The sequence below is a fragment of the Dermochelys coriacea genome, chromosome 7 (assembly GCF_009764565.3).
Source record: "Dermochelys coriacea isolate rDerCor1 chromosome 7, rDerCor1.pri.v4, whole genome shotgun sequence".
Taxonomy (NCBI): domain Eukaryota; kingdom Metazoa; phylum Chordata; order Testudines; family Dermochelyidae; genus Dermochelys; species Dermochelys coriacea.
The window spans coordinates 58505555-58529749 of NC_050074.1; the positions used below are offsets into that span (position 1 = coordinate 58505555).

At 45.2% G+C, this 24195-nt stretch overlaps 1 protein-coding gene across 1 annotated transcript in view; it reads right to left on the bottom strand.

The window, feature by feature from the left end:
• Nucleotides 1-24195, bottom strand: part of FRMPD2 (FERM and PDZ domain containing 2) — a 127295-nt gene that overhangs the window by 70861 nt on the left and 32239 nt on the right. The window contains exons 5-16 of the mRNA XM_038410070.2: nucleotides 23032-23217; nucleotides 21232-21349; nucleotides 19512-19637; nucleotides 13516-13600; nucleotides 10804-10954; nucleotides 8820-8891; nucleotides 7932-8106; nucleotides 7059-7209; nucleotides 6822-6960; nucleotides 5251-5403; nucleotides 1458-1643; nucleotides 13-169 (exon numbers count right to left, since the gene is read on the bottom strand). Of these exons, the coding sequence (XP_038265998.1) occupies nucleotides 13-169; nucleotides 1458-1643; nucleotides 5251-5403; nucleotides 6822-6960; nucleotides 7059-7209; nucleotides 7932-8106; nucleotides 8820-8891; nucleotides 10804-10954; nucleotides 13516-13600; nucleotides 19512-19637; nucleotides 21232-21349; nucleotides 23032-23217 (1699 nt within the window). The remainder of the gene's footprint in view (nucleotides 1-12; nucleotides 170-1457; nucleotides 1644-5250; nucleotides 5404-6821; nucleotides 6961-7058; nucleotides 7210-7931; nucleotides 8107-8819; nucleotides 8892-10803; nucleotides 10955-13515; nucleotides 13601-19511; nucleotides 19638-21231; nucleotides 21350-23031; nucleotides 23218-24195) is intronic.

Genomic DNA, 24195 nt, shown 5'->3' on the forward strand with positions numbered 1-24195 from the left:
TATGGCACTCACCGGAGGAAGCTTGCTGAAGCTGCCTGGAATGCATCTGGGCATTAAATTTGTGCTGGGCCGAGCAGAGGTCCAGTATATATTTACAAGTCTTTGCCGTGTCGGTGACGAATGTGTGTTTTTTGCCACTGAAGTTGCTTTCAATCGTGAACTTTTTTCTCTAAAGGAAATAAAAATGCACCTTTCACTTTATATTCCACCGAGGACATTTCCCGGAGGAATGCAAAGCTTGCCGATAGAATCATATTAGTTTGTCCAGGCATATATCTGGGCTGGGTGTATACTCTGTAAGTGCAATGAACTCTTTCCACAACTCTGATATGCGTGAGTGGGGTGTCACTCATTTGCATTTGGGTCCTGTCCTAACATCCACTGAAATCAGTGGGGCTTCTGACATGGACTTCAGTGGCAGCAGGATCAGTAGCCATCAGAAAACTTGGACCTAAGAATGATGACATTTTAGCCAGTCAGAGTGCAGACTGCAAATGCCTTAAAGGGGCAAGCAGGCTAGTGGTGGGAAGGGAGTGGATGGCTGTGTGGTGATTGGCTGATACACTTCTAATGTCAGAATGCCATGGCGGGGTGGGGTGTGGTATTGCAGTCCCATAACACTGTTCATAGCACATCAGTGTATAGAAAGGCAGGGGGACAAAGAGGGATCTGGGAGAAGAAGGGACAATTGCCACAGTGACCCAATAGAGTAGCAGAGGGATCAAAAAAAGAGAAAGGCAGAGAGGGAGGAGAGGAGAGGGGAGGGAGAAATGGATATGGGTTAGAGCAGCAGGCTACAAGCTGTCTGATAGAATCCCTCTGCTATGGCCCACACTGAGGGCTATGCTGGAGCCATGTGACTAGCCAATTGTTCAGTTGATGGCTGAACCAAAAAAGTAAAAAGTGAATTAAAAAAATAAAAAAAAATTAATATGGGGTCAAATGAAATATTTTGTTTCATTTCTGGGGGAGGGGGTTATCACATTTTCACATGGTTTTAGAGGATATTTTTCTCCAAGATCTGGCCTTGGAATCTATGAAAACTGGGGGAAATTCCAAAACAAAAATTCTGACATTTCCCCCCCCAAAAAACCTTTCCTCCCTCCCCCAACTGAAATCGGCTCAAATTTGTGAACTGTTTTGGATTTGCATTTTTGTCCAAAAAAGGTTTTACACAAATAATGTTCCCCAGGTCTAGGTTACGCAGTCCTACAGGGGGTGAACATCAGCTCCTAGAAGTGGGTTAGACCTCAAGAGCCAACCATCACTGAGCATTGGGATGCTCAGAACCCCACAGCTGGATCCCAATGTTTTTTGAACTGCGTCAAAAATGGGCATGTCTTGTGCCTAATGATTCTGAGCATGGCTCTGAAGTAGATGTTTGTATTTACCAAAGGAACAGACCGAGGGGAGTAACCAAGTGTGGATGGGTAACGGTTCATTGGGATCATACTCACATGAGCTGAAATCCTCTCCATTTCCCTCCATTGAAATCTTAAACTGGCAATTCTGGTGTGGTTTTTCATCTCGTACACAATGATGCCCTTGGCACAGATTCCCAGGACAGTATCCCCTCCGGCTGCCTTCTTCTCTTGGGACACCCGGTGGAACAGCACCCCATATTCCGGGAGTTGCTGAGTCACCTTTTCAGAGAGGGAGAGGGGTGCACTTACTCGGCGTTATGTACAATCCATGCTAAATATCACACAGAGCCCAGTGCTGTGATCCCAGGACATGAGCAGAAAGCAGCAAACCCAAGGGGAACCAAGGCAGACAATGAGGAGGGGAGATAGGGAGCAGTGACTCCCCTGAGTGCTCCCACTCTCTTTAAGTCTTGGAAACCCATTCAAAATTCTCATCCCAGCTCTCTCACTGACTCACCATCTGATCTAGGGGATGTCATGTCACCTCTCCCTGCCTCAGTTTCTCATCTGTAAAATGGCCATAACCCTTCCCCTCCTGCCTCACAGGGGAGGCTGTGAGGACTCGTTACTTGTCTGTACAGTGCTCTGACAATTACAATGGATGCATGTGCTCAGTATCACTTCTATTTAGATACAGTGCAGAGTCCTGAGCAGAAGTCTGCTTGGGGGTTAATGCCACTTCACAATTATTCAGTTTTGTTCCTTCCCACCTTCTTCTCCAGGTCTTTGTTCCCCTGATCAAACCAAAACAATACAAAATGCAGCAAACACACTGATAGTGCTAAAACTGCTAAGAGATGGGTATCAGGAGTCAAGGCTGCCCGGGCACTATGTGCTTGTAGGATTTGCTTTATGCATTGTAAAGAACCTCTGGAAATCTTAGTGTCAAGGAAAAAACAGCTCTCTGCCTTCCATAATCTCACTTGGAGCTACTGCCCCATGGTTCTTCTTTCTTTTTTTAAAAAAATATACGTTACAAGCTACTGACTCACCAGGAAGCTTCAGCTCTGGGGCTCGCTAAATTGTAATTAAAGTGCAGGCCAAGCCCGACAGCAGCTTTGGAAAGAAGAATTTGGTTCCCACCAGGACTCTACCAAATTCCAGAGCAGTTGTTCAGCCCCATGCCCTTCCTGCACAAGGCTCAGCTCCAGGGGAATGGGAGCAGTGCTTCAAGAAGCCAGCACTGCAGCCGGGGGGACCAGCACTGTCCCTGCCCTGGAGCTAGGTATGTAGGCTGGAGTAGAGTGGGAGAAGCACCCAATTGTCCTCTTATTCTACAAGCCCTCCCCCAACATCTCTATACCTCCTCACCCTGCTACAACGTGTTCAACAATTATCCTGTGACCCAAATCTCACAATCCCTTGCAAAGGTCTGGTGGGATACGGCAAGCCACAGGGTGATTTTTTCATCCATTTTGTGAGTTGTAGGTCAAAGCAAGGCTGAGAACTTGTGATCTAGTTCATTCTCCATCAGGCCAATCCAGCCTCTTAGCCCAAGCTTCTCAAAGATTTTGGGAGACCAAAAATGAGTCACTTTAAAGGGGCCTGGTTTTCAGAACGTGCTCAGTGTCTGTCCTCTAAGAATCAGGACCCTTTACAGTGGGTTGAGCTGGGCACCCAAAATCTGAGGCCTTCAAAACCAATAGCCAAATCTTGGCCTTAGTCTTTAAATCCTGTTTCATATTTGGAGGAAGAATTTGCATGTCCTTACTTTATGCACTAACTTTCTCACCATGTGTATGTCATGTTGGTGACACTTTATACAGATGTAGTCATTGAAACACAAACTAACAGAGCTACTTTTTTCACTGGATTTGCTATGCATGATGGGATGGCCATTAAACATCACCAAGAAAACTAATACTATGAGAATCAACAAACAACATGAAACACTAGGAATACTTTCTGCAGCTAATGGAGAAGAGGTCTGATAGTTCATGTATCTTGGCAGCACTGTAAATACAACAGGTGGAACAGGTGAAGACATAAAGCCAAAACAGCAAAAGCCAGACATGCCTTTGTAACTCTAAAGCTGACCTGGAGAAACAGAAATCTTGCCCTCCAAACTAAACTTTGAAGATTTAACACCATTTTAAAATTGGTCTTACGATATTGTGCAGAAACTTGGAGACTTATTAAGACCTTCCTATCTATACTCCGAGTTCTCATAAACAGCTGCCTCAGATAAATCCTCAGTATCAGATGGCCAGAAAAAAAATCACAAATGAAGAACTCTGAAGGACGATGAAACAGAAACCAATCAGACAGGAAATTATGGAACGAAAATTGAGATGGCTTGGACACACATGGAGGAAAGACCGAATAACATAACGAGATGTGTTGGACTGGAACTCTCCGGGCAAAAGGGAACAAGGTAGACCAAGGATAATATGGAAAGACACAGTAGAAGCAGAACTGAAAGCTATCAAAATGACATGAGAAAATGCTAAGATGGCAATAGGAGACCTGCAAAGATGGAAGGCAGCAGTGAAGGCCCTACATTCCACATGGAATTAAGTGGCAGAAGAGAGAGAGCGAAATCAGCCCATCTAATCAATTCCAGTGACAGAGTTAGACAATAAACTAACACAATTAAGTAGCAATTCAGCTGAACTGATTATATAAATAAAGGCATGTGTCACTGCAGGAAAATGGCTAATGTTCAGAGAAGCTCTGATCTCAATATTTCAGATGTAGGGGGAGGGAGAAGACAAATTAAAAATCACACACACACAGATAACTCACACCTAGACAAACAGTGGTGTTGTAGCCATGTTGGTCCCAGGATATCAGAGACACAAGGTGGGTCAGGTAATATCTTTTATTTGACCAACTTCTGTTGATGAGAGAGACAAGCTTTCGAGCTACACAGGGTCTCTTCTCCAGGTCTGGGAATGGTACCCAGAGTGTCACAGCTAAATACAAGGTCGAACAGAGAGTTCATTCACTGCAACAATGGGGAGAGGGTTGCAGGAATGGACCCCAGAGCAATTAAAATTTTCCCAAAGAGAGGATCCTGCTATCAGGAGAGTGTGTGATTGGAAAATCAACTGGCAAATGCAGCAACCCTGGAAAGTAGCATTCCCTCACACTACCACTGTGAAAGCTTTCTGGCCACAATGGGAAAGCTTGGAGATGAAATATTGTATAGGAGATGGGAGAAACTAGCATTTAATGGATACAGGTACAAGATGGATCTAGTTGTACCAGATACATTGAAAAAGGAGGTTCTGAGGCAGTACTGGGTTTACAAGGGCACCAATGGCTCACACTTGGAAGGGGCCCATTATGGTTGCCAGGCAGAAGCACCAGAAGCTCCCTAGAAGTGGGGGGGCCACTAGCACCTGGACCGTGGTCCCACCCCCACTCCACCCCTCCCCCTGAGGCCCCACCCAGTCTTTGCTCCCTTCTAAGGCCCCGCCCATGCTCCACCTGAGGCCCCATCCCCACTCAGCCTCTTTCCCTGAGGCCCCACCCGCTGCTCGCTCCTCTCCGCCCTCTGTTCCCCCCCACGTCACTCGCACTTAAGGCAGGAGAAAAGTGGGAGTGCATAGCAATAGAGTAACCGCAATCAGCCTTGAAGTGTCTTGTCAGTTTATCCATAACTCTGAATGTCCTGGTTTTTCCATGGTTGCTTTGCTAACTCCAATGTCTTTGAAAGGATTTCTATCCCTAACCTGCCAATATGTACTCTCAGCTTGCACACATGTTCTGCCACCTTTCTGATGTTGTATCAGACGGGCGACAGGGAAACGACAGCCTGAGGAGAAAGAGACAGGGCCCTTCTGCAAAATAAATAAATAAAGTTGGACGCATTGGAGGATACCCTTAAAAATTCTAGCTCGGCTTCATCTTCAAAGAGGGAGTGGTTCATGCGGTGCAGCTTGGTGAGTTCTCGCTGTATGCATGCCAGGGTCATTTTCTCTATCCGGCTCACAGGAACGTAGTCTTCAACGCGAAAATAGTTCTTCCCATGCATCTTCAGGAGGGAAACGGAGAAACGAGAGGGGGAAAGGTTAGTTCCCCAGGCGCTGTAGATAGGGCTGAAAGTGCAGTTCACGCAAAAGCGGAAGAGCTGTCAAAAGGAAGGTGCAGCAATCTCCAGCGTGCAACATCACACATGGCGTGGGGCCCCATTCTGACTTTTGCTGCTGGAGGCGTGCCAAGAGGGATGATATGCAGAGCCATAGCGGGCAGATGCAAGGACACTACCTCAGGGGAGTGTGAGGAGTACGGCTTCTCACATCCACTGCACAAGTGTGCAGCATCTCTCCCCCACATGCCTGCCTCTGGTTACTAACTGGTTCATGAGGAGAGAGGCTCTGGCTTCCGTTGCTCTTGGAGCACCATTAGTTCTGTGTCAGCTGGCCCCCAACATGCTTTCAGGAAACTAGCCCCATTCTGTCTGGCTCCTGGGCAGGTGTTCTTTGGAGAGGGAGGAAGAGATGTCCCCTGCCCTTCTTCCCCTTTTCCTTCCCCAAGACAACTGCACAAGACAATGCAGAATATAGCCTACACTGTAGTCTGGAAACTCTAGCTATATTGTCCAGTGTACATAGCAACATGTAGTGCCTCTGTTCCCTGTGTACTGCACCTTTAAATTCTAAAACTGCCTGTGGCCAAAGACAGCCTCCATTCTGTTCTCTGAGTTGCTGCAGCTGTTAGAGAGGAGGACAACACTCCCAGTGAGATCCCTATCATGGGTACTTTATTTCTGTTCTTTCTTGACTTTTATATTAGATTAAGGAAAACAACAACAGAGACTGAGAGCCAGATCCTCAGATGGTATGAATCAATGTAATTTCACTTCAGGTGATGGAGCCACACCAGTTGGAGATCTGGCCCTGGACGTAAACATCTTCTCTTTTGATATGGAAAAAACATCAATTATTACACCCAGGGACTGGACAACTGGTTCAGAAATATCTTCACTGACATCCCTGTACCTTTGCCTCTTCCTACAACCCAGCCCAAATGGCAACATTTAGAAGGGGCTCAAATGTTTAATTTCAATCTCTTCCTTATTTTTTTCATCTCTGCAAACCCCTTCTGCGCTTCTGAGTTGTATCCATGGCTGGAATTACTCTGGAGATCTTCTGGGATTTCTGGCCTTACCATGCGAGCAGGAAGTACCAGGAATCTCCCAAGAAGGACCAGTCTCCAAGATTTCCAGCCAAGCTTGGCAGATTCATGAGTGCTGCATAGTCAGGCAAACTTTAGGGACAACTAATCTGAACTTGAAATGTGAATCCTTTAGGGTTCACTCACTCTATTGAGAAATGCCAGCAGAACTGAAGTCAAGGTGCCATTTAACTTGCATCTTAACTGTAAGTGATGGGGAAAACCACACAGGCTGATGGCGGACACCTCTGAGAAGCGGTGTATTATTTACCATACCTCGGGAGCATAATTTCCAAGTTCTGCCTGCAAGGCTAAAGCACCTAACTGCAGGGAGGTCTCGTCATTGCAGTACAGCCGCTCCTCCAGAATATCTTTACGAAGCTGCAGGTAAAACTGATGCCTTGTCAGACTATGTCTGAAAAACAAGAGAAATTGGGAATGTCACAAGAGCTTTGAACCCCAATATTAAATGCCACCTTCCTCTTTGGCTGCCGACAGAACCCTGGCACTTACTGGATGATGTTAAAGTGGTTGACGAAGAATTTTATCCTCAGAAAGAGTGTGAAGTTAATGATGAAGGTTTTCTTCTTGGGTTGGTCATTCCAGCCTTCTGGGGCTACTTTGTAGAGTTTAGTTTCATCGTCCAAAAAGAAAAACTCTTTACCTGAAATGAGAATTAGCGGTTCCGTGATGAGCGAAGCAGAAGGAGACCATCTGATAGAGCAGAATTCTACTGCTTTTCATCTACCCCTTCAGCAGATTGCCAGGAAGGGCTCAGAGAGTCACAGACCACCCTGCCTTCCGTGATGGTTATTCATGGCTTATTCTATCCTGGAAATACCCAGGATAACTCTCTGTACAGCTAGGCAGATGTTTGATGGGGCTGGCCCTTTGTTGACACTCAAGAAGTGGGGAGGACATAAAGAGATCCTGACACTTCACACAATCCTCGTGCTCTGAGTACAAGGACTGCTCCCCACCAGTGTTTCATGGGTGCTAGCCAATCCAAAGGGCCAGGGGTGGGCTTTTTAAGGGGAGTAGCTGAGACTGCACTTCCCCACCAGATGAGGAAGCTTTTGGAGGCATATGGCCTGCCTGAAGCACAGAGCTTCCTGGAACTCCTGATGGGGCAACATGGCTCTGCCCTACCTCAGGATAAGCCTGGGTCTAAGGCCTTATCTACACTGAGATCACGTAGCTCCACTGGTGCACACTCCTGCAGTGGACACGGTTTACACCAGAGGGGCTTAATCCTGTTTGAAACTGAACTTCTAAAATGCCTTCCACCTGAGGATCTCAGAAGGTTCCACTCACATTCATCAGTACAGACAAGCATGACTCCTATAGTCATGAACCACTGTGCAGCCACTAGATATGGCCATGTACCTTTCAGGTAAGCTAAGCCGAAGTAGAAATTTTCCACCAGGTTCGCGTAGGCCATGGCTGTATTGAAGACATCTCTCACCTTCGACTTGATGTCACATTTCACCTCGAGGCACTGCCCGCTGAGCAGAATCACATTGAGGTCCCTTTGAGACAAATAGGATTTCCCTTTTTTAGTCTGAAAACACAAACCAGAGAGTTGAGAATGAGTGCCGTGTTCATGCAGAAACACCTGCCGGATTCCTGGTCTCTGGGTCTCCTGGTCCCATGGCCAGCCGACGGGAATCAGTTGCAAGGCCTGCTGCTGCCTAGTCATGTCACAAGCATTTCAAACTTTTCGAAAATGTATGGAGTCCCCAGGCACACAACCAACCATTTCCAGACGGCGTCTGGGGCTCTTTCAAGTTGGACTTTAGGTCCTGGGTTTCCAGTACTTGTTTATTTCATAACACTGATATTCCTGTCAGTATTTTTACCACAACATCCCTGCTATGCACTCTCAGCCTTAGCTCCAGCTTAATTAAGTTTTTTATCTGGGAAGTACACTACAGGTGCTCACTGCTTTAGCATAGGCAGCATAGTGTACATGATGTGCTGTGTAATCTCAGAGGACATCTATCCACCTCCCCAAAGTTTTGCATTAGAATGGCTTTTCCTAGCTGAGGCTTGATGGATGAAGCTCCACCAGTTTCACTCTAACCGCAGCAACAGGAATCACGACATAGCAATGTGAGGTGCTCACCTGTCTTTAGGGTCTCAGTATGCTATCTCTGTAGGACTCCCATCACAGGAAATACTGGCCTGGGAATTAAAGGCAGGTCTTACAGGGTAGCGTGGAGATTTAATTTAAGAGTCACCAGATCAGGCCAAAATTCCAAACATTATATTTACCATGATGGATCCAGGCAGTTGTAAAGTCACTGGTGGTTCACTGGACAGAATGATAAATTCTGGCCCTGAAAACTGGGAAGAAGCAATTTAGAAAGTTAATAAAATGATTCATTCATATTATGAAGATCCCAGCTCTCTCTCTATACTCACCCTGCAAAGCAGGGATATGAACCTGGTTCTTCTACATTGCAGGTAAGTCCTTGACCTCCAGTCTATTGGCTATAGCAAGGAGCAGCTTGCTCCCTCATTTTGCACAAAAAAGCCCCAGTTTCAACCTGCTGCAGAAATGGAAAGTTTTTGAATTCTCAAAATTGTTTGTAGGCTGGGAAAGCCCTGCTGAGCCCTACTCTTTACACTCCTCCAGCAGCCAAAAGGGGTGGGACCAGCTTAGGCAGCCCTGGGTCCCCCACTCCTGTGCATTCCCTGGCAGAGAGTCATGCTGGAGCGGTGCAGGGGCTTAGGAGTGACCTGTTTGAGTGCACTGGGTATTGTTAAAGAATTCCAGGATTGGGATTATCAAATAATCCCTCTGACTCTATAGAACTATCCAGAGAAGCACAATAGATTTTCTATCTTTCCTTCATTATTGTTTTATACTTATACTGTTAGCTGTTTGGGGCAGAGACGATCTTTTTGTGCTGCATATGGACAGCACCTAGTGCACTGGGGGCCAGTTCATGACTGGGCACTCTGAGGTGCTACTGTAACATAAACAGTAGATAAATAATAGCTTGCCCTGCCCATCCACTTCACACTCCCTCTTTCTTTTCTCTTGCAAAGTGTTTTATTGTGCGATTATTGGATTCCAATTACGAATCTGACCACACACAAAAAGGTAACACTATTAAAATCTAAATTCCCCTGTAGAACAATTATTTTTCTCTCTCTAACAAGCTCCAAATGCTGACACAGGTGGCTCTTGATCTTCAAAGCCCTGCCACTGCTCAGGCCCGAGACAGGAGGGAATTTGAATTCTCTGGGAGCAGCAGCACTGATTTGAAAGACAGAAGAAAGAGGATGACACCAGCAGCCCAAGGGGTGACGCAAGCTGCAACAAGCTTGAGTCGCTTAGAGGAAGACTGAAGACTGGACTTGGCATGAAAGAAATAAAGTGATCTGCAAAGGAGACCTAAAAGAGAAGTGTATTTCCCAGCTCCACAGAAATCTGCTTGCCAGCATCTTTTGCTGCAGCGTTATGCAAACAAATCAACCCAAATTAAAATAGCGAAAGGCTCCTCTCTGTGTGTGCACATGCAGCTGGGCGATTGACAGTTCTGGAGGCTGACCTCCTCTGCTCTCCATAGCACAAGGATACCACCATCAACCACAGCTGAGGATGAAAGGGGAATTAAATCCTGATGGTTCATTTATTCCTCGGCTTCTATGCTCAGACTGCTAAGCAAGTATCACCACCCCCATTTTACAGACAGGACATTCATAGCCACAGGTTATAAAACATCTTAATGGTGGCACTACCAATAGCTCCAAGCTCACCCAACTATCCCATCAGTGTGTTAACTTCTGTGCTATGCCTTCTGCCTGGATGTATACTGTAAAAGAAGAGCAACATGGGATTGTTCTAAAGCTCTTTGATCCCTATTGACTGCAATGGGATTTGGATCCAGCCCTTCTCTGATGTGTTGAAGGCACAGCTAAGGTGACTGATGGAAACACCCCTTAGTATGCATTACTGGTCATAGAAAGCACGACTAGAACCCCAAGAGGGAAAGTTGACCTTTTAGGGTTCAGTCCTATAGCTAGTCCTTATGCAGACAAAGCTCCCATTGACGTCTCTGGGATTCTGACTGCCGGACTGAGCTCTTTATCACACCCAGATCCTGTGGTGCCCCTTCTGGGATCGGCCATTATGGAAGGCCATTCTGATGAGCTGAGTCAGCTATCCAATAGACCCTACGCTGTTGGGGGACAGGTATCTGTGCGGGCTTTATATTTTGCAATCAGTGTGCTCATTTTCACTAGTCACCTTTTCTTTCCTTTGAAACAAGCACCTCAGAGACGCAGGAGCTGCTAACGAGTCCTTGGCAGACACCGAGAAGGTAGAGCCTAAATTCAGAAGGTTGGGCTTGTCGTTCTTCTGAGCCCCAGCAGGGATTTCATCCACAGCACTTGCTGATCTTCAAAGGAGTGAGCAATATTTCGGATTGCATATCCAAAGTAACAGACAGAGAGTTTAAAAGACTTTGAGTGACACTGTCTTATGCAGTAAAGGACAATCTCCATGATCTACATGGCATGACCCCTACAGAAAAGTGTTATATGGATGAAACTATGAAGGTTCTACAGAAATTAATCAAAAACTCTATAGGATTTAAACAGAGGATGTGTTCCTTTCTATACTACCTGGGCCAGATCCTCAGTTTCTGGAAATCAGCATAGCCCCACCAAATCAGTGAAGCTATTGCCAATTTACATCAGCTGCAGGTTGTTTGCATTATCCTTGAGAAATCTACTACAGCAAGGATGACATTTTCTATTAAATTCTACAGGGTGATTAAAAAACAACTGGGGAAAGGGTACCATTCTTCATTACTTTCTATAGGCTATTTTCAGGACGGGAGACATTGAATCTAATCAAATAATTGAGGTTTCAGACAATCAAGGGGACTGTTGCTGTAATTAACAAATATTGAGCGCTGTGGAGAATCAAGGTTCAGATAATGACACCAATACTGGAGATTTAACCCTTAAAACACCGATGTTGTCCACACTGCCAGACAAATGTATGCTTAGCAGAAATCTATACTGCATATACACTGTTATATATATGGAATGACAATGGCGAGCCTCAGGTACGAAGGTTTTGCTGGCGTTGGTTTGGGTTAGTTGTGTTATTAACAAATGGTGAGTGAGTTATGCCAGTCATTCCAAACTTCTGTACCCACCACACTATCATATATTCTGTATATACAGCAAAACTATTTGAGAGATGTTTTGAAGGTTTCTAAATGTTTCTCTGAGATATTTGTTGTATCTTGCTGCCTGGTAGGTATCTTTTTTACCATCAGTCCAGCCCCAGAGGGAGAGAAAAATTAAAGTGGATGACCTAAAATAGCTTTTCTAGACATAAAAATGTCATGAGTTTGAAGCCCAGTGCCAAGCATAGTGGGTCCAGTGGGAAGATGAGAGTCTCTCCTTACCCATAGGAGAAGGCTGCCATTTCTCATCCTGCACGGGGTGAGATATCAGACTTCAAAGCTGTGACATTTTTATGTACAGGCTCCAATTTGTATACACTCGCAGGCATGCTTCATTTGAATATGCTGAGTAATCCCACTGAAGTCAATGTGGTAAAGTTAAAACACACGCCTATGGGCCTTCAGGATTAAAGTCATAGATCGTAATCCCATCATGCGCCCAGGATTCTATATTGCCCATCCTGGCCCTGGACCTTACACCATAGTAATTTATGAAGTGATTTCACCTTTGGGCAGAGAAGGAGAAAACATTTCTCTGGCAGACAGAGTTAACAACAAAAGTGTCAGCATATTGACTTGGACTGCCCTGGCAGGGATGGTTGATTGGGCAGAGGGCCAGTGAGATGCTCAAAAAGTACATGATAAAGAAACTGATCAATTTAACATGTGACTATCACCTCCACATGAAGTGTGTGGATACATGATACCAATTCCCCACAAAAAACACTGCTGTCCTGGGGCATGCACTGCATTGATTTCTCATTGTATGTACTGGGGAACACGGAGTAGCTCACAACCCTGGTAATTGTGGTTAACTGTTGGCTGTTTAATAGGAAGTTCAATCAGTTTACTCAGGACGTGGTTAATGGAGAAATCTAAATGCAACACTTCCCCTGGGTCTGAATTAAGTCAATCATGCTTGATGGCAGGAACTCATGTTAAAGAATTCTGACAAGAATTCTGCTTAACTGGGGTACCTATCATGGATTAAGGGGTACATAAATAGGGGATTCTGGTCTTTGTGATGCTCAGAGGCTAACCATTCTTAGGCCTTGTATGCACTTGGAATTAGCCCCAACTGCAGCTGCAGCATGCTAGCCCCCTGCTTTAGACATCCCACGATAGGCAGAGGTGCAGCCTACCCTGTTTTCAAAAAGGAATTCACTCCAGTGATGCAAATCACAGCATCCCTGGTCTAACTTGGGGTTTGCACTGAAGCAGTCACAACTGGCTGCGGGCCACCCATGGCTGAATCAAGGCCAATCTCCCAAGTAGAGACAAGCCCAATAGCTTTCTGCTGGTGGCATCCGTCGGTTACCTTTAACTCTTTAGTGAGCTAGGGGGGTTGAAATAGTGACTCAGTCTGAGAACCTGTAGGAAAAGCTAAACATTACTCTGAAAACCATGTAGTGCAAACTCGGCCTATCAGGGCCCGTCTCTTATAAATCAGATCTCTCATACAAGACCATCAGCACAAGCTGGGGGCCCAAACCTGAAGTCTTTGCTTCATTTTCCCTTCGCCCTTATTCAGGAAAACACTCCCTGAAGGGAATGAGAGGTTTTCTCTGAGGAAGGACCGAGCAGGAGTGCAGTGAAGTCTTCAGGATTTGGCTCTAGATGAACAGTGTCTGCTACCTGATGGCTAATGGATCCAGTTGCTCCCTGTAGTTTCACATCAGAGCACTGGCACACTAGATCCCTTGTGCCTCCCGCAGTCATAAAAAACTCCATCTTTTAAGGACAAAAACTTTACTGATTACCTGTTAATGAAGAGCTTGTAGCTACTGTGTGTCCTCGACCCATTCAGGTTTGGGTCCCACTCCCACTGTGCCTGCGGAGCTCTCCCTAACATTAAATCAAGGGAAAATCACAATCACTGTCACTGAAGCAGCGCAAAAGGTGGCAAAAGCTTGCTTTACTTAGGGAGGCAGAGGGATGGGAGGGGGAGTAAGGGTGGGTGCTCTGCCTGGGGAGCGAGGAGGGGAACTTCTGAGACTCAGTGGGGTGGGACAGCTGGCTCCAGGCTGGGAAAGGGGTCCTGGCAGTTCATGTCTCACTTTTGCCAGCCACCAGGTGTAGCTGCTCCCAGCTCCAGACCAGTGACCCCAGTTCCTACCTGCTCCCCGGCCCGATCACAGGCACTATGGTGCCTGCTCCAGCCCCTCCACGTCCAGCTCTCACTTCTATCACCCTCCTATCTAGTACATGTATTCGTTCCCAGGATGCAGCAGAACATCACATGTGGGTGGAAAGATAGCTCTGTCCCCCTCCCCAATATTTCCATTGCGAGGACACTAGCCCCAACTGCCCCCCAGTTCCGCCTCCCCTGAGGTGCGCACAGCATTAGATCCTGGGACAATATGGCAGGGAGAAGATTTGGACTGTCTGTCCTGTATCCTTGTTTGCGAGACATAATAAATGACTGCACGACAGAACTGGTTGAACATTGCATTAAGAGCATCCGTGACTAATCCTTCATATTGGGACTGGCTGTCTAATTCAGCCATGTCTGAAGCCCTTGTTATTCACTATTCATGGACGTTGAGACGAATGAGTTTGGGGGAATGGCTGTTTGTGTGTGAATCCTTATATCTGCATGAATATTAGGATCTTGTGTGCAAACAGGAGCATTTATTATTTCACTGATAGTCCTTATTCTTCTGTTTAAACGTTTTCCAGTCATCCGATCAAGGAAGAGAAACAATATTATGTGACACAAGTCGCCAATCACACCCCAGCAATGCAAAACAGCTGAAGTGAACTGTTTGCAGGATATTTGGCCAATAATTTGCAGAAATAATTTGGTGAATACTTCTGAATAACTAACACAAGCACAGAAACCAGGGTTTGTTGGAGAGTGATTTGCAAATGGAAATGAGCTAGAGATGAGTGGGGTCTAATTCCCTCCAATTATGGGGGAGCTAAAGTCAGGTGCAGAGCCAGAAATGAGTATTATTATTGAGGCCTCTTTCTAAATGGCAACACAAAAATACAATGTTGGATTCCAATAAAAGCATTAAAAAAAACCCAATAACTAGGAAATCTACAGTTAACTTATGTTAAATAAATAAAGCTGAATAGCCACAAACTTTGGGGAAGTTTGGCTCTGAATCCAGACACAAACTCTGTAGGTATCTCTACACTGCAATAAAAAACCCTCGGCACCAAGACTCAGAGTCTGGGTCAGCTAACTCAGCATTGTGGGGTTTGAGCTGCAGGGCTAAAAATAGCAATATAGACCTTCAGGCTCAGGCTGGAGCTCAGGCCCCCTTGCAGGGTCTCAGAGCCTGGGCTCCAGCCAAAGTCTGAAGGCCTACAATACTATTTTACAGCCCTGTAGTCTGAGCCCCTGGAGTTGGAGATAGTTGACCTGGGCCAGTCACAGTCAGGCTGCGGGTCTTTTCTTGCAGTGTGATTCCTGGTCCCTTGATACACAATACTAACTATTAAAATCTTGTGGAAACCCAGATGCAGTAGGGTAATTGACATAGGATCCATAGTGACAAGTGACTGATTGCAGACCACAAGGCATTAGCCCAAAGATGCTTTTCTAATGAAAATCTGAGCCAATCTCTCACAAGAGAGGTCATATCATTTTAAACATGTTTGGACATCTGGAGCAAAAATATTAAGAAAATTAATCGCTTCAACATAAGCCTGGTGAACAGCAACAATGGCATATGCAAAAACAAATGAATATGTAACTATAAATAAAGAGACTAAAAGAAATCAAAGTGTATTTTCTCAAACAGCAGATGGCAGTATTGCAAAGTCAGGCTCTTTGGGTGACTCTGGAGGCGATGGTGCTGGCAGTGAGAAATGAGAGGCTGAGAGACATGCCCGATATCAAGGCCAGATCCTCCTCTGATATCAGTTAACTTAGGCCCATTGAAGTCAACATAGCTGTGTCCACCGGCTGAGGTTCTCAGGAGGGCACGTTTACACTCCTTTCTGATAAGACAGACTTGCAAGTCTCTACTCGCCCACTCGCCCAGGACAAAAAGAAAAGGAGTACTTGTGGCACCTTAGAGATTAACAAATGTATTTGAGCATAAGCTTTCATGAGCTACAGCTCACTTCATCGGATGCATTTGGTGGAAAAAACAGAGGAGAGATTGATATACACACAGAGAGAACACGAAACAATGGGTTTATCATACACACTGTAAGGAGAGTGATCACTTAAGATAAGCCATCACCAGCAGCGGGGGGGGGGGGAGGAAAACCTTTCATGGTGACAAGCAAGGTAGGCTATTTCCAGCAGTTAACAAGAATATCTGAGGAACAGTGTGGGGGGGGGAGAAATAACATGGGGAAATAGTTTTACTTTGTGTAATGACTCATCCATTCCCAGTCTCTATTCAAGCCTAAGTTAATTGTATCCAGTTTGCAAATTAATTCCAATTCAGCAGTCTCTCGTTGGAGTCTGTTTTTGAAGCTTTTTTGCTGAAGGATAGCCACTCTTAGGTCTGTAATCGAGTGACCAGAGAGATTGAAGTGCTCTCCAACTGGTTTTTGAATGTTATAATTCTTGACGTCTGATTTGTGTCCATTCATTCTTTTACGTAGAGACTGTCCAGTTTGACCAATGTACATGGCAGAGGGGCATTGCTGGCACATGATGGCATATATCACATTGGTAGATGCGCAGGTGAACGAGCCTCTGATAGTGTGGCTGATGTGATTAGGCCCTATGATGGTGTCCCCTGAATAGATATGTGGACAGAGTTGGCAACGGGCTTTGTTGCAAGGATAGGTTACTGGGTTGGTGGTTCTGTTGCGTGGTGTGTGGTTGCTGGTGAGTATTTGCTTCAGACTGGGGGGCTGTCTGTAAGCAAGGACTGGCCTGTCTCCCAAGATCTGTGAGAGTGATGGGTCGTCCTCCAGGATAGGTTGAAGATCCTTGATGATGTGTTGGAGAGGTTTTAGTTGGGGGCTGAAGGTGATGGCTAGTGGCGTTCTGTTATTTTCTTTGTTGGGCCTGTCCTGTAGTAGGTGACTTCTGGGTACTCTTCTGGCTCTGTCAATCTGTTTCTTCACTTCAGCAGGTGGGTATTGTAGTTGTAGGAATGCATGATAGAGATCTTGTAGGTTTTTGTCTCTGTCTGAGGGGTTGGAGCAAATGCGGTTATATCGTAGAGCTTGGCTGTAGACAATGGATCGTGTGGTATGATCTGGATGAAAGCTAGAGGCATGTAGGTAGGAATAGCGGTCAGTAGGTTTCCGATATAGGGTGGTGTTTATGTGACCATCACTTATTAGCACCGTAGTGTCCAGGAAGTGGATCTCTTGTGTGGACTGGTCCAGGCTGAGGTTGATGGTGGGATGGAAATTGTTGAAATTGATTTAACTGGGACTTGGTCCTGCTTTGAGCAGGGGGTTGGACTAGATGACCTTCTGGGGTCCCTTCCAACCCTGATATTCTATGATTCTATGATTCTATGAAATCATGGTGGAATTCCTCAAGGGCTTCTTTTCCATGGGTCCAGATGATGAAGATGTCATCAATGTAGCGCAAGTAGAGTAGGGGCATTAGGAGACGAGAGCTGAGGAAGCATTGTTCTAAGTCAGCCATAAAAATGTTGGCATATTGTGGGGCCATGCAGGTACCCATTGCAGTGCCGCTGACTTGAAGGTATACATTGTCCCCAAATGTGAAATAGTTATGTGTGAGGACAAAGTCACAAAGTTCAGCCACCAGGTTAGCCGTGACATTATCGGGGATACGGTTCCTGATGGCTTGTAGCACATCTTTGTGTGGAATGTTGGTGTAGAGGGCGTCTACATCCATAGTGGCTAGGATGATGTTTTTAGGAAGATCACCAATGGACTGTAGTTTCCTCAGGAAGCCAGTGGTGTCTTGAAGATAGCTGGGAGTGCCTTCCCCCCCCCCCCGCTGCTGGTGATGGCTTATCTTAAGTGATCACTCTCCTTACAGTGTGTATGATAAACCCATTGTTTCATGTTCTCTGTGTGTGTATATCAATCTCCCCTCTGTTTTTTCCACCAAATGCATCCGATGAAGTGAGCTGTAGCTCACGAAAGCTTATGCTCTAATAAATTTGTTAGTCTCTAAGGTGCCACAAGTACTCCTTTTCTTTTTGCAAATACAGACTAAATACAGCTGCTACTCTGAAACTCGCCCAGGACAAGTTACCTGAATGTAACAAATACCCTTAGCTTTTCATCATCCGAGTGGGAATACCTGATTAATTCACAGGCCTCGATGCCATGCTTTTAGCACAAATCAAGCTCATTCCTTGTTCTGCAACAGCCTTCCAGTAGGAGCAGTGGGGAGAAACAATTTATCAAGAGCCATCAGAAAACAAGTTAAATTTATGAATGGGATTATACGATGGGGTTGCTTGTGATTGGACTCGGTGACCCAGGAAGTCCCATCCAGTCCTATATTCCTGATTTAAAACTAGCATGTGGCTCTTGAAGAAGTTGCTTCACATGAACAATGAATTTTTAAATGCAAATGAGCTTCCAGAGTACAGGCTGAAATACTAGCAAAGATCACTGAGGATATAGATCTCCCTTGATCATGGTGGTCTTTTCCTGGACTGTAATAGCTCCATGGGGAGGAGAATGTCTTTTTCGGATATATTATCCTGGGAAAGGACGGCTACAGTGAGCAAACTCTCCGCGTCTACTTGTGTTACTTTATATACTGTGCTTTTAGGGCCCTCTCCTGCAAAGTGCTGAGCACCCTCAACTGCCACTGACTCAACAGGAACTGAGTGTACGCACCATCCCACAGGACTCAGCCCTTGGTTCTGAGCATTACGGCCAAGATTTTCAAAAAGGGGCTAGCCCCTAAATCTACATTCAAGCACCTCAATAAGTAGTGGCTCCCACAAAAATCAGTAGGAGCTGCATGCACACTGAAGCATCTATGGTTTGTTGTAGGTTTATATTGACTACAGTTTTGGAGCTTTAAGTATCCACCTCTCTTATAGGAAGGAAAGATCTTTTTTCCCCCCTTAGTGATGAGGTAAAGGGTGGTTTCTGTGCTGTGCATCTTACAGGTGCAGCCCAGAATTTGCAGCCCAAGGAGTGGGAGGGGGATTAAGGGGGCATTAAAACCTCTTTATATTCTCCCAGACCTGGGCTGCTCTGGGAGCTGTAACAGCTCCTGGCCCAAGTTAGACAGTCTGGAGCCTGTCTAATTATGGGCAGATCCCTCTGGCTACCCTATGGGTCTCAGTGCTACCCCGATGCCTTCTCCCACTCCCAGCCCTATTCAAGACAATCTGTTGTCTAAGGCAAAACTTCAGTGAGCCGCCCCCCTCCTACCTGCCTGCCTCAGCTCAGCCACTCTCTCTCTGCCCACTGCTGATTAACAAATCTGATTGCAATGCTGCCACGGAAAGGAGAGCTGTGCCACCGGACCCCCTCCCTCAAAAACCCACTGCAATCCAGAGAAGTTTGTCACCAGTCAGGCCGGGAAGGACCTCTCTGAGACACTAGTCCCCTGTGCTCTGGAGTGTGGTTTTGGATCAGTTTACTTCTACTATTTCAATTGCCTTTTACACACATAGCTCCCCCTACACCACCACACACCAAACAGAACCAGCAAAGTGGTTTCAATAAAATTTCAGGATCAGCCAACTCGTATTTGCATGTTTGCTGGCACCTAATTGACCATTCAATACCTTTTCCAATTTCTGCACAGAAGGAAAGCTGGAAGTCAGTCTGGAGTTGACCTACTACAAGGATAAATCATAGTAACCATTTCAAAGTAGAATCCTACCTCTCCTGCAGCCCCTGTTTGACAATATCAAAGATGTGCTCTCTGAAATGCTGCTGGAGTCACAATAATCCGCCGAAAGTTGTCTGTAATCCTCTGCCGACCGACTATAATTCAGTAATTTGGCCCCTGTGTTTGGAAACAGAACAGAAGCCTGGTAAATCACCATATTCTGTTTTGATTCTAAAATGGCAGCATCCGAGTGCCCACTTAGCCATCGCTTGGTCTTGGCTCACTTTGATCAAGTTTTCTTTGCTGTTGAATGTCTTGAGTGCTTTTCACTTCCCTCAGGAAGGCATTCACCAGCCTTTGGCAGAGCTGCTTCTGCTCCCTTGTACTTTTTAGAGCCCTACTCTGACAGAAAGCAGTCCCTACAGCCCCTTCAGCAATCCCGGCCAACATGAGTCTAATGTACACATTATTTCCGTCAAGTTTTAATTGAAAAGTGTCAGGAAGGTTCAAGTAGCCAAGGAACAAGTTCTAGCTACTTCTGTCCTCCAAAGTCACACATCCGAGAGACCCCAGCTATCTCCTTCAGGAGTGCTCCATATTGAGTGCCAAGACACAGATCCACCATACAGTGCAACTGCAGCAATTCCCCAAGAATGATGACCTAAAACATCACAAAGTTTCAGCCGCTCTTTGCTTCTATTATATCCTACTCCCATTCTTTTCCCGGGCCTTACAACTTGGGGTGGTAATTTTCAAAGCAGAAAAATATTCAGTGAAATGCACCCTCAATAGAAAATGCACCCCAAATGTCCCACACTTTAAAATAATGAAGGTACTGATTTAGCAAAGCATTCAAGCAAGTGTTTAACTTTAAGCATGTGCTTAATTCCTAAGTCAATGAGAAATAAGCATGTGCTCACATGATTTGTTGAATAGAGTCAAGGCTACTTGTATGTTGTGCATAAAACCTTGCTGAATTGGGGGCAAAACCAAGACAGAAATACACTGATATTAACTTCTGCTGAGGTGAACATCAAGATTTATTGACCTGAGAGAAAACAAAAGTATATGAAGCCGAAGTCAATATTTATCCTGCAGCAGAGTTTTACCCAGAAGGACAATAACATCTTGAAGTTCAGTTAAAGTGAACCATGAAGTCAGGATGGATTGATGCGTACATTCTGACCAGAGATCCAAAAGGATGAATCCCACTCGCCTTTCTCAGGTGGGTTGTCTAGTTGGCTACAGTATGGCTGCCTACATGGGTATGATGAGCAGAATTTGGCCTTGTTTCCTAAAACCTCTCTAGGAGTAAAAAAATCTTTTTGAAAGGAAGATGTAATTGTATGCTGACCTTTACTGGGCTATTCAAGAATGAAAGATGTGATTATGCTCTTGAAATGCTCTTGAGCATGGATTCAGGGAAAATATTCTTCACCTTTGAGCATTCAGTTGGATACATAGAATACCAAAACAATTTTTTTTGGTATAGTGTCTTTCATGCACACCGTTTTAAGGAGTTAAATATATGCATGCTGATCACTTAACATTGCTCCATAGTCTTCAGATCACAGTCCTTTGAACCTGTAAGCACTGAAAGTCTTGCCGAGTTGTCACAGATTTTTCTCCATCATACGCTCATTCAGAGGTAAAGCAGTAAATATCATATTCAATTCTACATATAGGTGGACCAATATAATTTGAAACAATTCACCTGGCCCGGGAGACCCTCTGAGAAGTGCAGTGTAAACCAGAATGATGAAATGATTACCTTGATGAAAATTCAGCTGGGAAGGCAATGCTGAGCTGTCAGATGCTTTCTCATGCAGCCTTTTCCTTATCACATGGCTTCTGTTCCGCTGGCTGTCTTCAGTGGCTACCTGTTCTACCTGCAAACCAATTGCACTGCAAGTCAATGTCAGCAGACCAGGGGACTTCAAACCTTCATGAGGAAGTGCCTCTTGCCCTCAGCTTGGTCTAGGCTCATCAGTGACACTGTATGTAAGTGTGTGTTAAATAAATGATACCTCCTACTGGGGTTGGAAATAAACTATTTGCAAACGGACTACTGGACTATTATTAATTATAGCTGATCAAAAAACAGGGGCATATTATTTGAAAATCACATTGACTTTCTCTTCCATTTTTTGCCAGTCAAAATGTCAACAAAAGTGCTCCTTGAAAACAATTTATCAAGCTCATTTATTAATACCACCACCTTTCAGGCTTGATTGTGACTTTATGGCCTAGCCCCACAGCAAGGGAGGTACAGGTAGCTCGCAGATATTGTACCTGATATAGGTAGGATGTCTTTGAGCTTGTAGAATGACATAGACCAGAGTGGCAAGCGGAAACTGTTTATACAGGGGACAGCATGCTCTCCTCCCTTGTGAAGCCAGTTCCTTTGGCCAGTGTGGAGTCTCAGAGCCTGTGAAAAAGCTACTATTACTGTGGCATTAGCCTGGAGTGTGAAGTCTGGGCAATGATCCCAGGAGATTGGATTTGTATCTCTCCATGCATGGTGGTACATTGTAGGGGGAAGGCTCCTTGCCTCATCCACATGCCCAGAGGTCCCAGCAGTCTCCTAACTAATCTCCCTCTATTCATCTCAAATTAACCCAATCCATCAGCCTAACATAAAAATCAGTCAACCAGCTCTAAAACTTCAGGGTTTGCAGTCTTCCTTTAGCACCCTGTCAGCCTGGCCTGAGACTCTTGCCCCTCTGCAACCCCAGGCCTTTCTGCTTCCCTATCTCACTCTGTTCTCCTTGCTTTATAGCAGGGCTTGTTTTCCTTATTGGTCCCAGCTGTGGCTGCATGCTGCCATGGTTGGCAGTGCTGGCAGCTGTGCTGGGAAGTAGTCAGCCTGGTTGCCTGAAAGTGCGGAAGATGCTCCTCTCCCTTCTGCCTATGCCCAGATGGGGTTTGTAAACCCCAGGACCGCCACATAATCTGGGTTTTTGGGAAATTTGGGCCAAATCCTCCCTCCTTTACTCTCACAAATATTCCTTCTGAAATACAGTGGGGTTACTTGGATGGGTAAATCCAGCAGGATATAGCCCATAATCCACAGCACAGTTGCTTTAAAGGTATTTAGCTGGTCTTAAAAGTCAGCCAGAATTCAAGGTTTTCACCATGCTCTGGCCTGGGGCTTTTATGTCTGAGAATCCAAGGAGTAGTAATATTGTAATCCTGGGATTAGGGCCATGGCATCCCAATGTTGACAATACGTTGTATTCCTAAAACTTAATGGTATCTGGGTATAATTTTCAAAACTGCCTACCTCTGTGATTTAGGAGCCTAAGTCCCACTGATTTTTCAAGTGCTTTTGGAAAAATTCACCCCTGCTTCTGTGGTGTCAAAAATATGTAGAAGCCTAATAGAAAAATGCAACCTAAGCACTGAAGAAAGTACATGCACCTTCTTCCATGGCACTAGAGTCCATGGCACAAGAGTCAAGAGACAGTACCCTACTGTCCATACTCCCTGCCCCCCACCCCCTCACCCCCCCCAAAAAACAACCATGACTACTATAGTATTGTCACTACTGGGAAATAAAAGAGATACTGACCTCAGTGATGCTTCCTAGCACACATTTGACCATTCTCTGGATGTAAACACTTGCAGGAGAAGAGGGAGATTCCTTCTGGTGCACTTCACATGCCTCCAAAATGGATTCTGGGGAAAGTCTTTTATACGGCAGATCTTCACACAGCTTTAGCAGCAGGGCGTGTAACTGATCACTCAGCTGAAGGGACTGCGACAACAGGGAGATAATGGTAAATAATAGCTCTCATTTAGATAAAACACTGTAAAATGGTCCACGAATTAGGGCTGGAATTTTCTGAAGGACCTGTGAGTTCCAATGAGAATTCACTTAATTCCCTTAGCCCCTTGGGAAATCCCAGTCTAGATACATAGAGTACCACTGAAATGAAGCCACCCTGGAAAGAAGGATGGCACTGAAGGTAACTCATATATTATGATGCAGAACAGTGCATTAAGGGGGAGATGTGGCTACTAATAGCAACTGTGACAGCTCTACAAATCTGAAGTTTAGATTATTCATTTTTAACATCTCATCCTCAAGCTGCATGGTACTCCATCTATCAGTCTTGGAAGGGTGAAGAATTGAACTACACAAATCTATGTTTCTATGGAGACCAGATATTTAAATTCTATGTGATTATTTAGCATCTGGGCTCCCTACACTGAGACCATGGAGAAGTAAAACATCCTAGAAAGGAAGCTCAGATGGCCTAAATACTAATAGCTTCCCATATCACCAATGCGCAGTTAATAGCTTGGAGGATATATTAGTGAAATAAGAGTGCTTCCTGCAAATATTTGAAGAGACACTGAACTGGCTGAGCAGGAAATGGTTGGCTAATAATAGCAGTTCTGGTGGTAGAAATCTGCCAAGAAAGAGAGATTGTTAGTCACTTCACAGCCATCCCATGCTTTGAACAAAAGTCATCTTCATTTGCACAGAGCTGTGCGTCCAATATACATACAGGTCACCAAAATGATGCAGATGTGACTTTCTTCAGCATAAGAACATAAAAACGGCCATATTGGGTGAGACCAATGGTCCATCTAGCCCTGTAGCCTGTCTTCCAACAGTGGCCAATGCCAGGTGCTTCAGAGGACATGAAAAGAACAGGGCAATTATTGAGTGATTCATCTCCTGTCGTCCACTCCCAGCTTCTGGCAATCAGAGGTTTAAGGACACGCA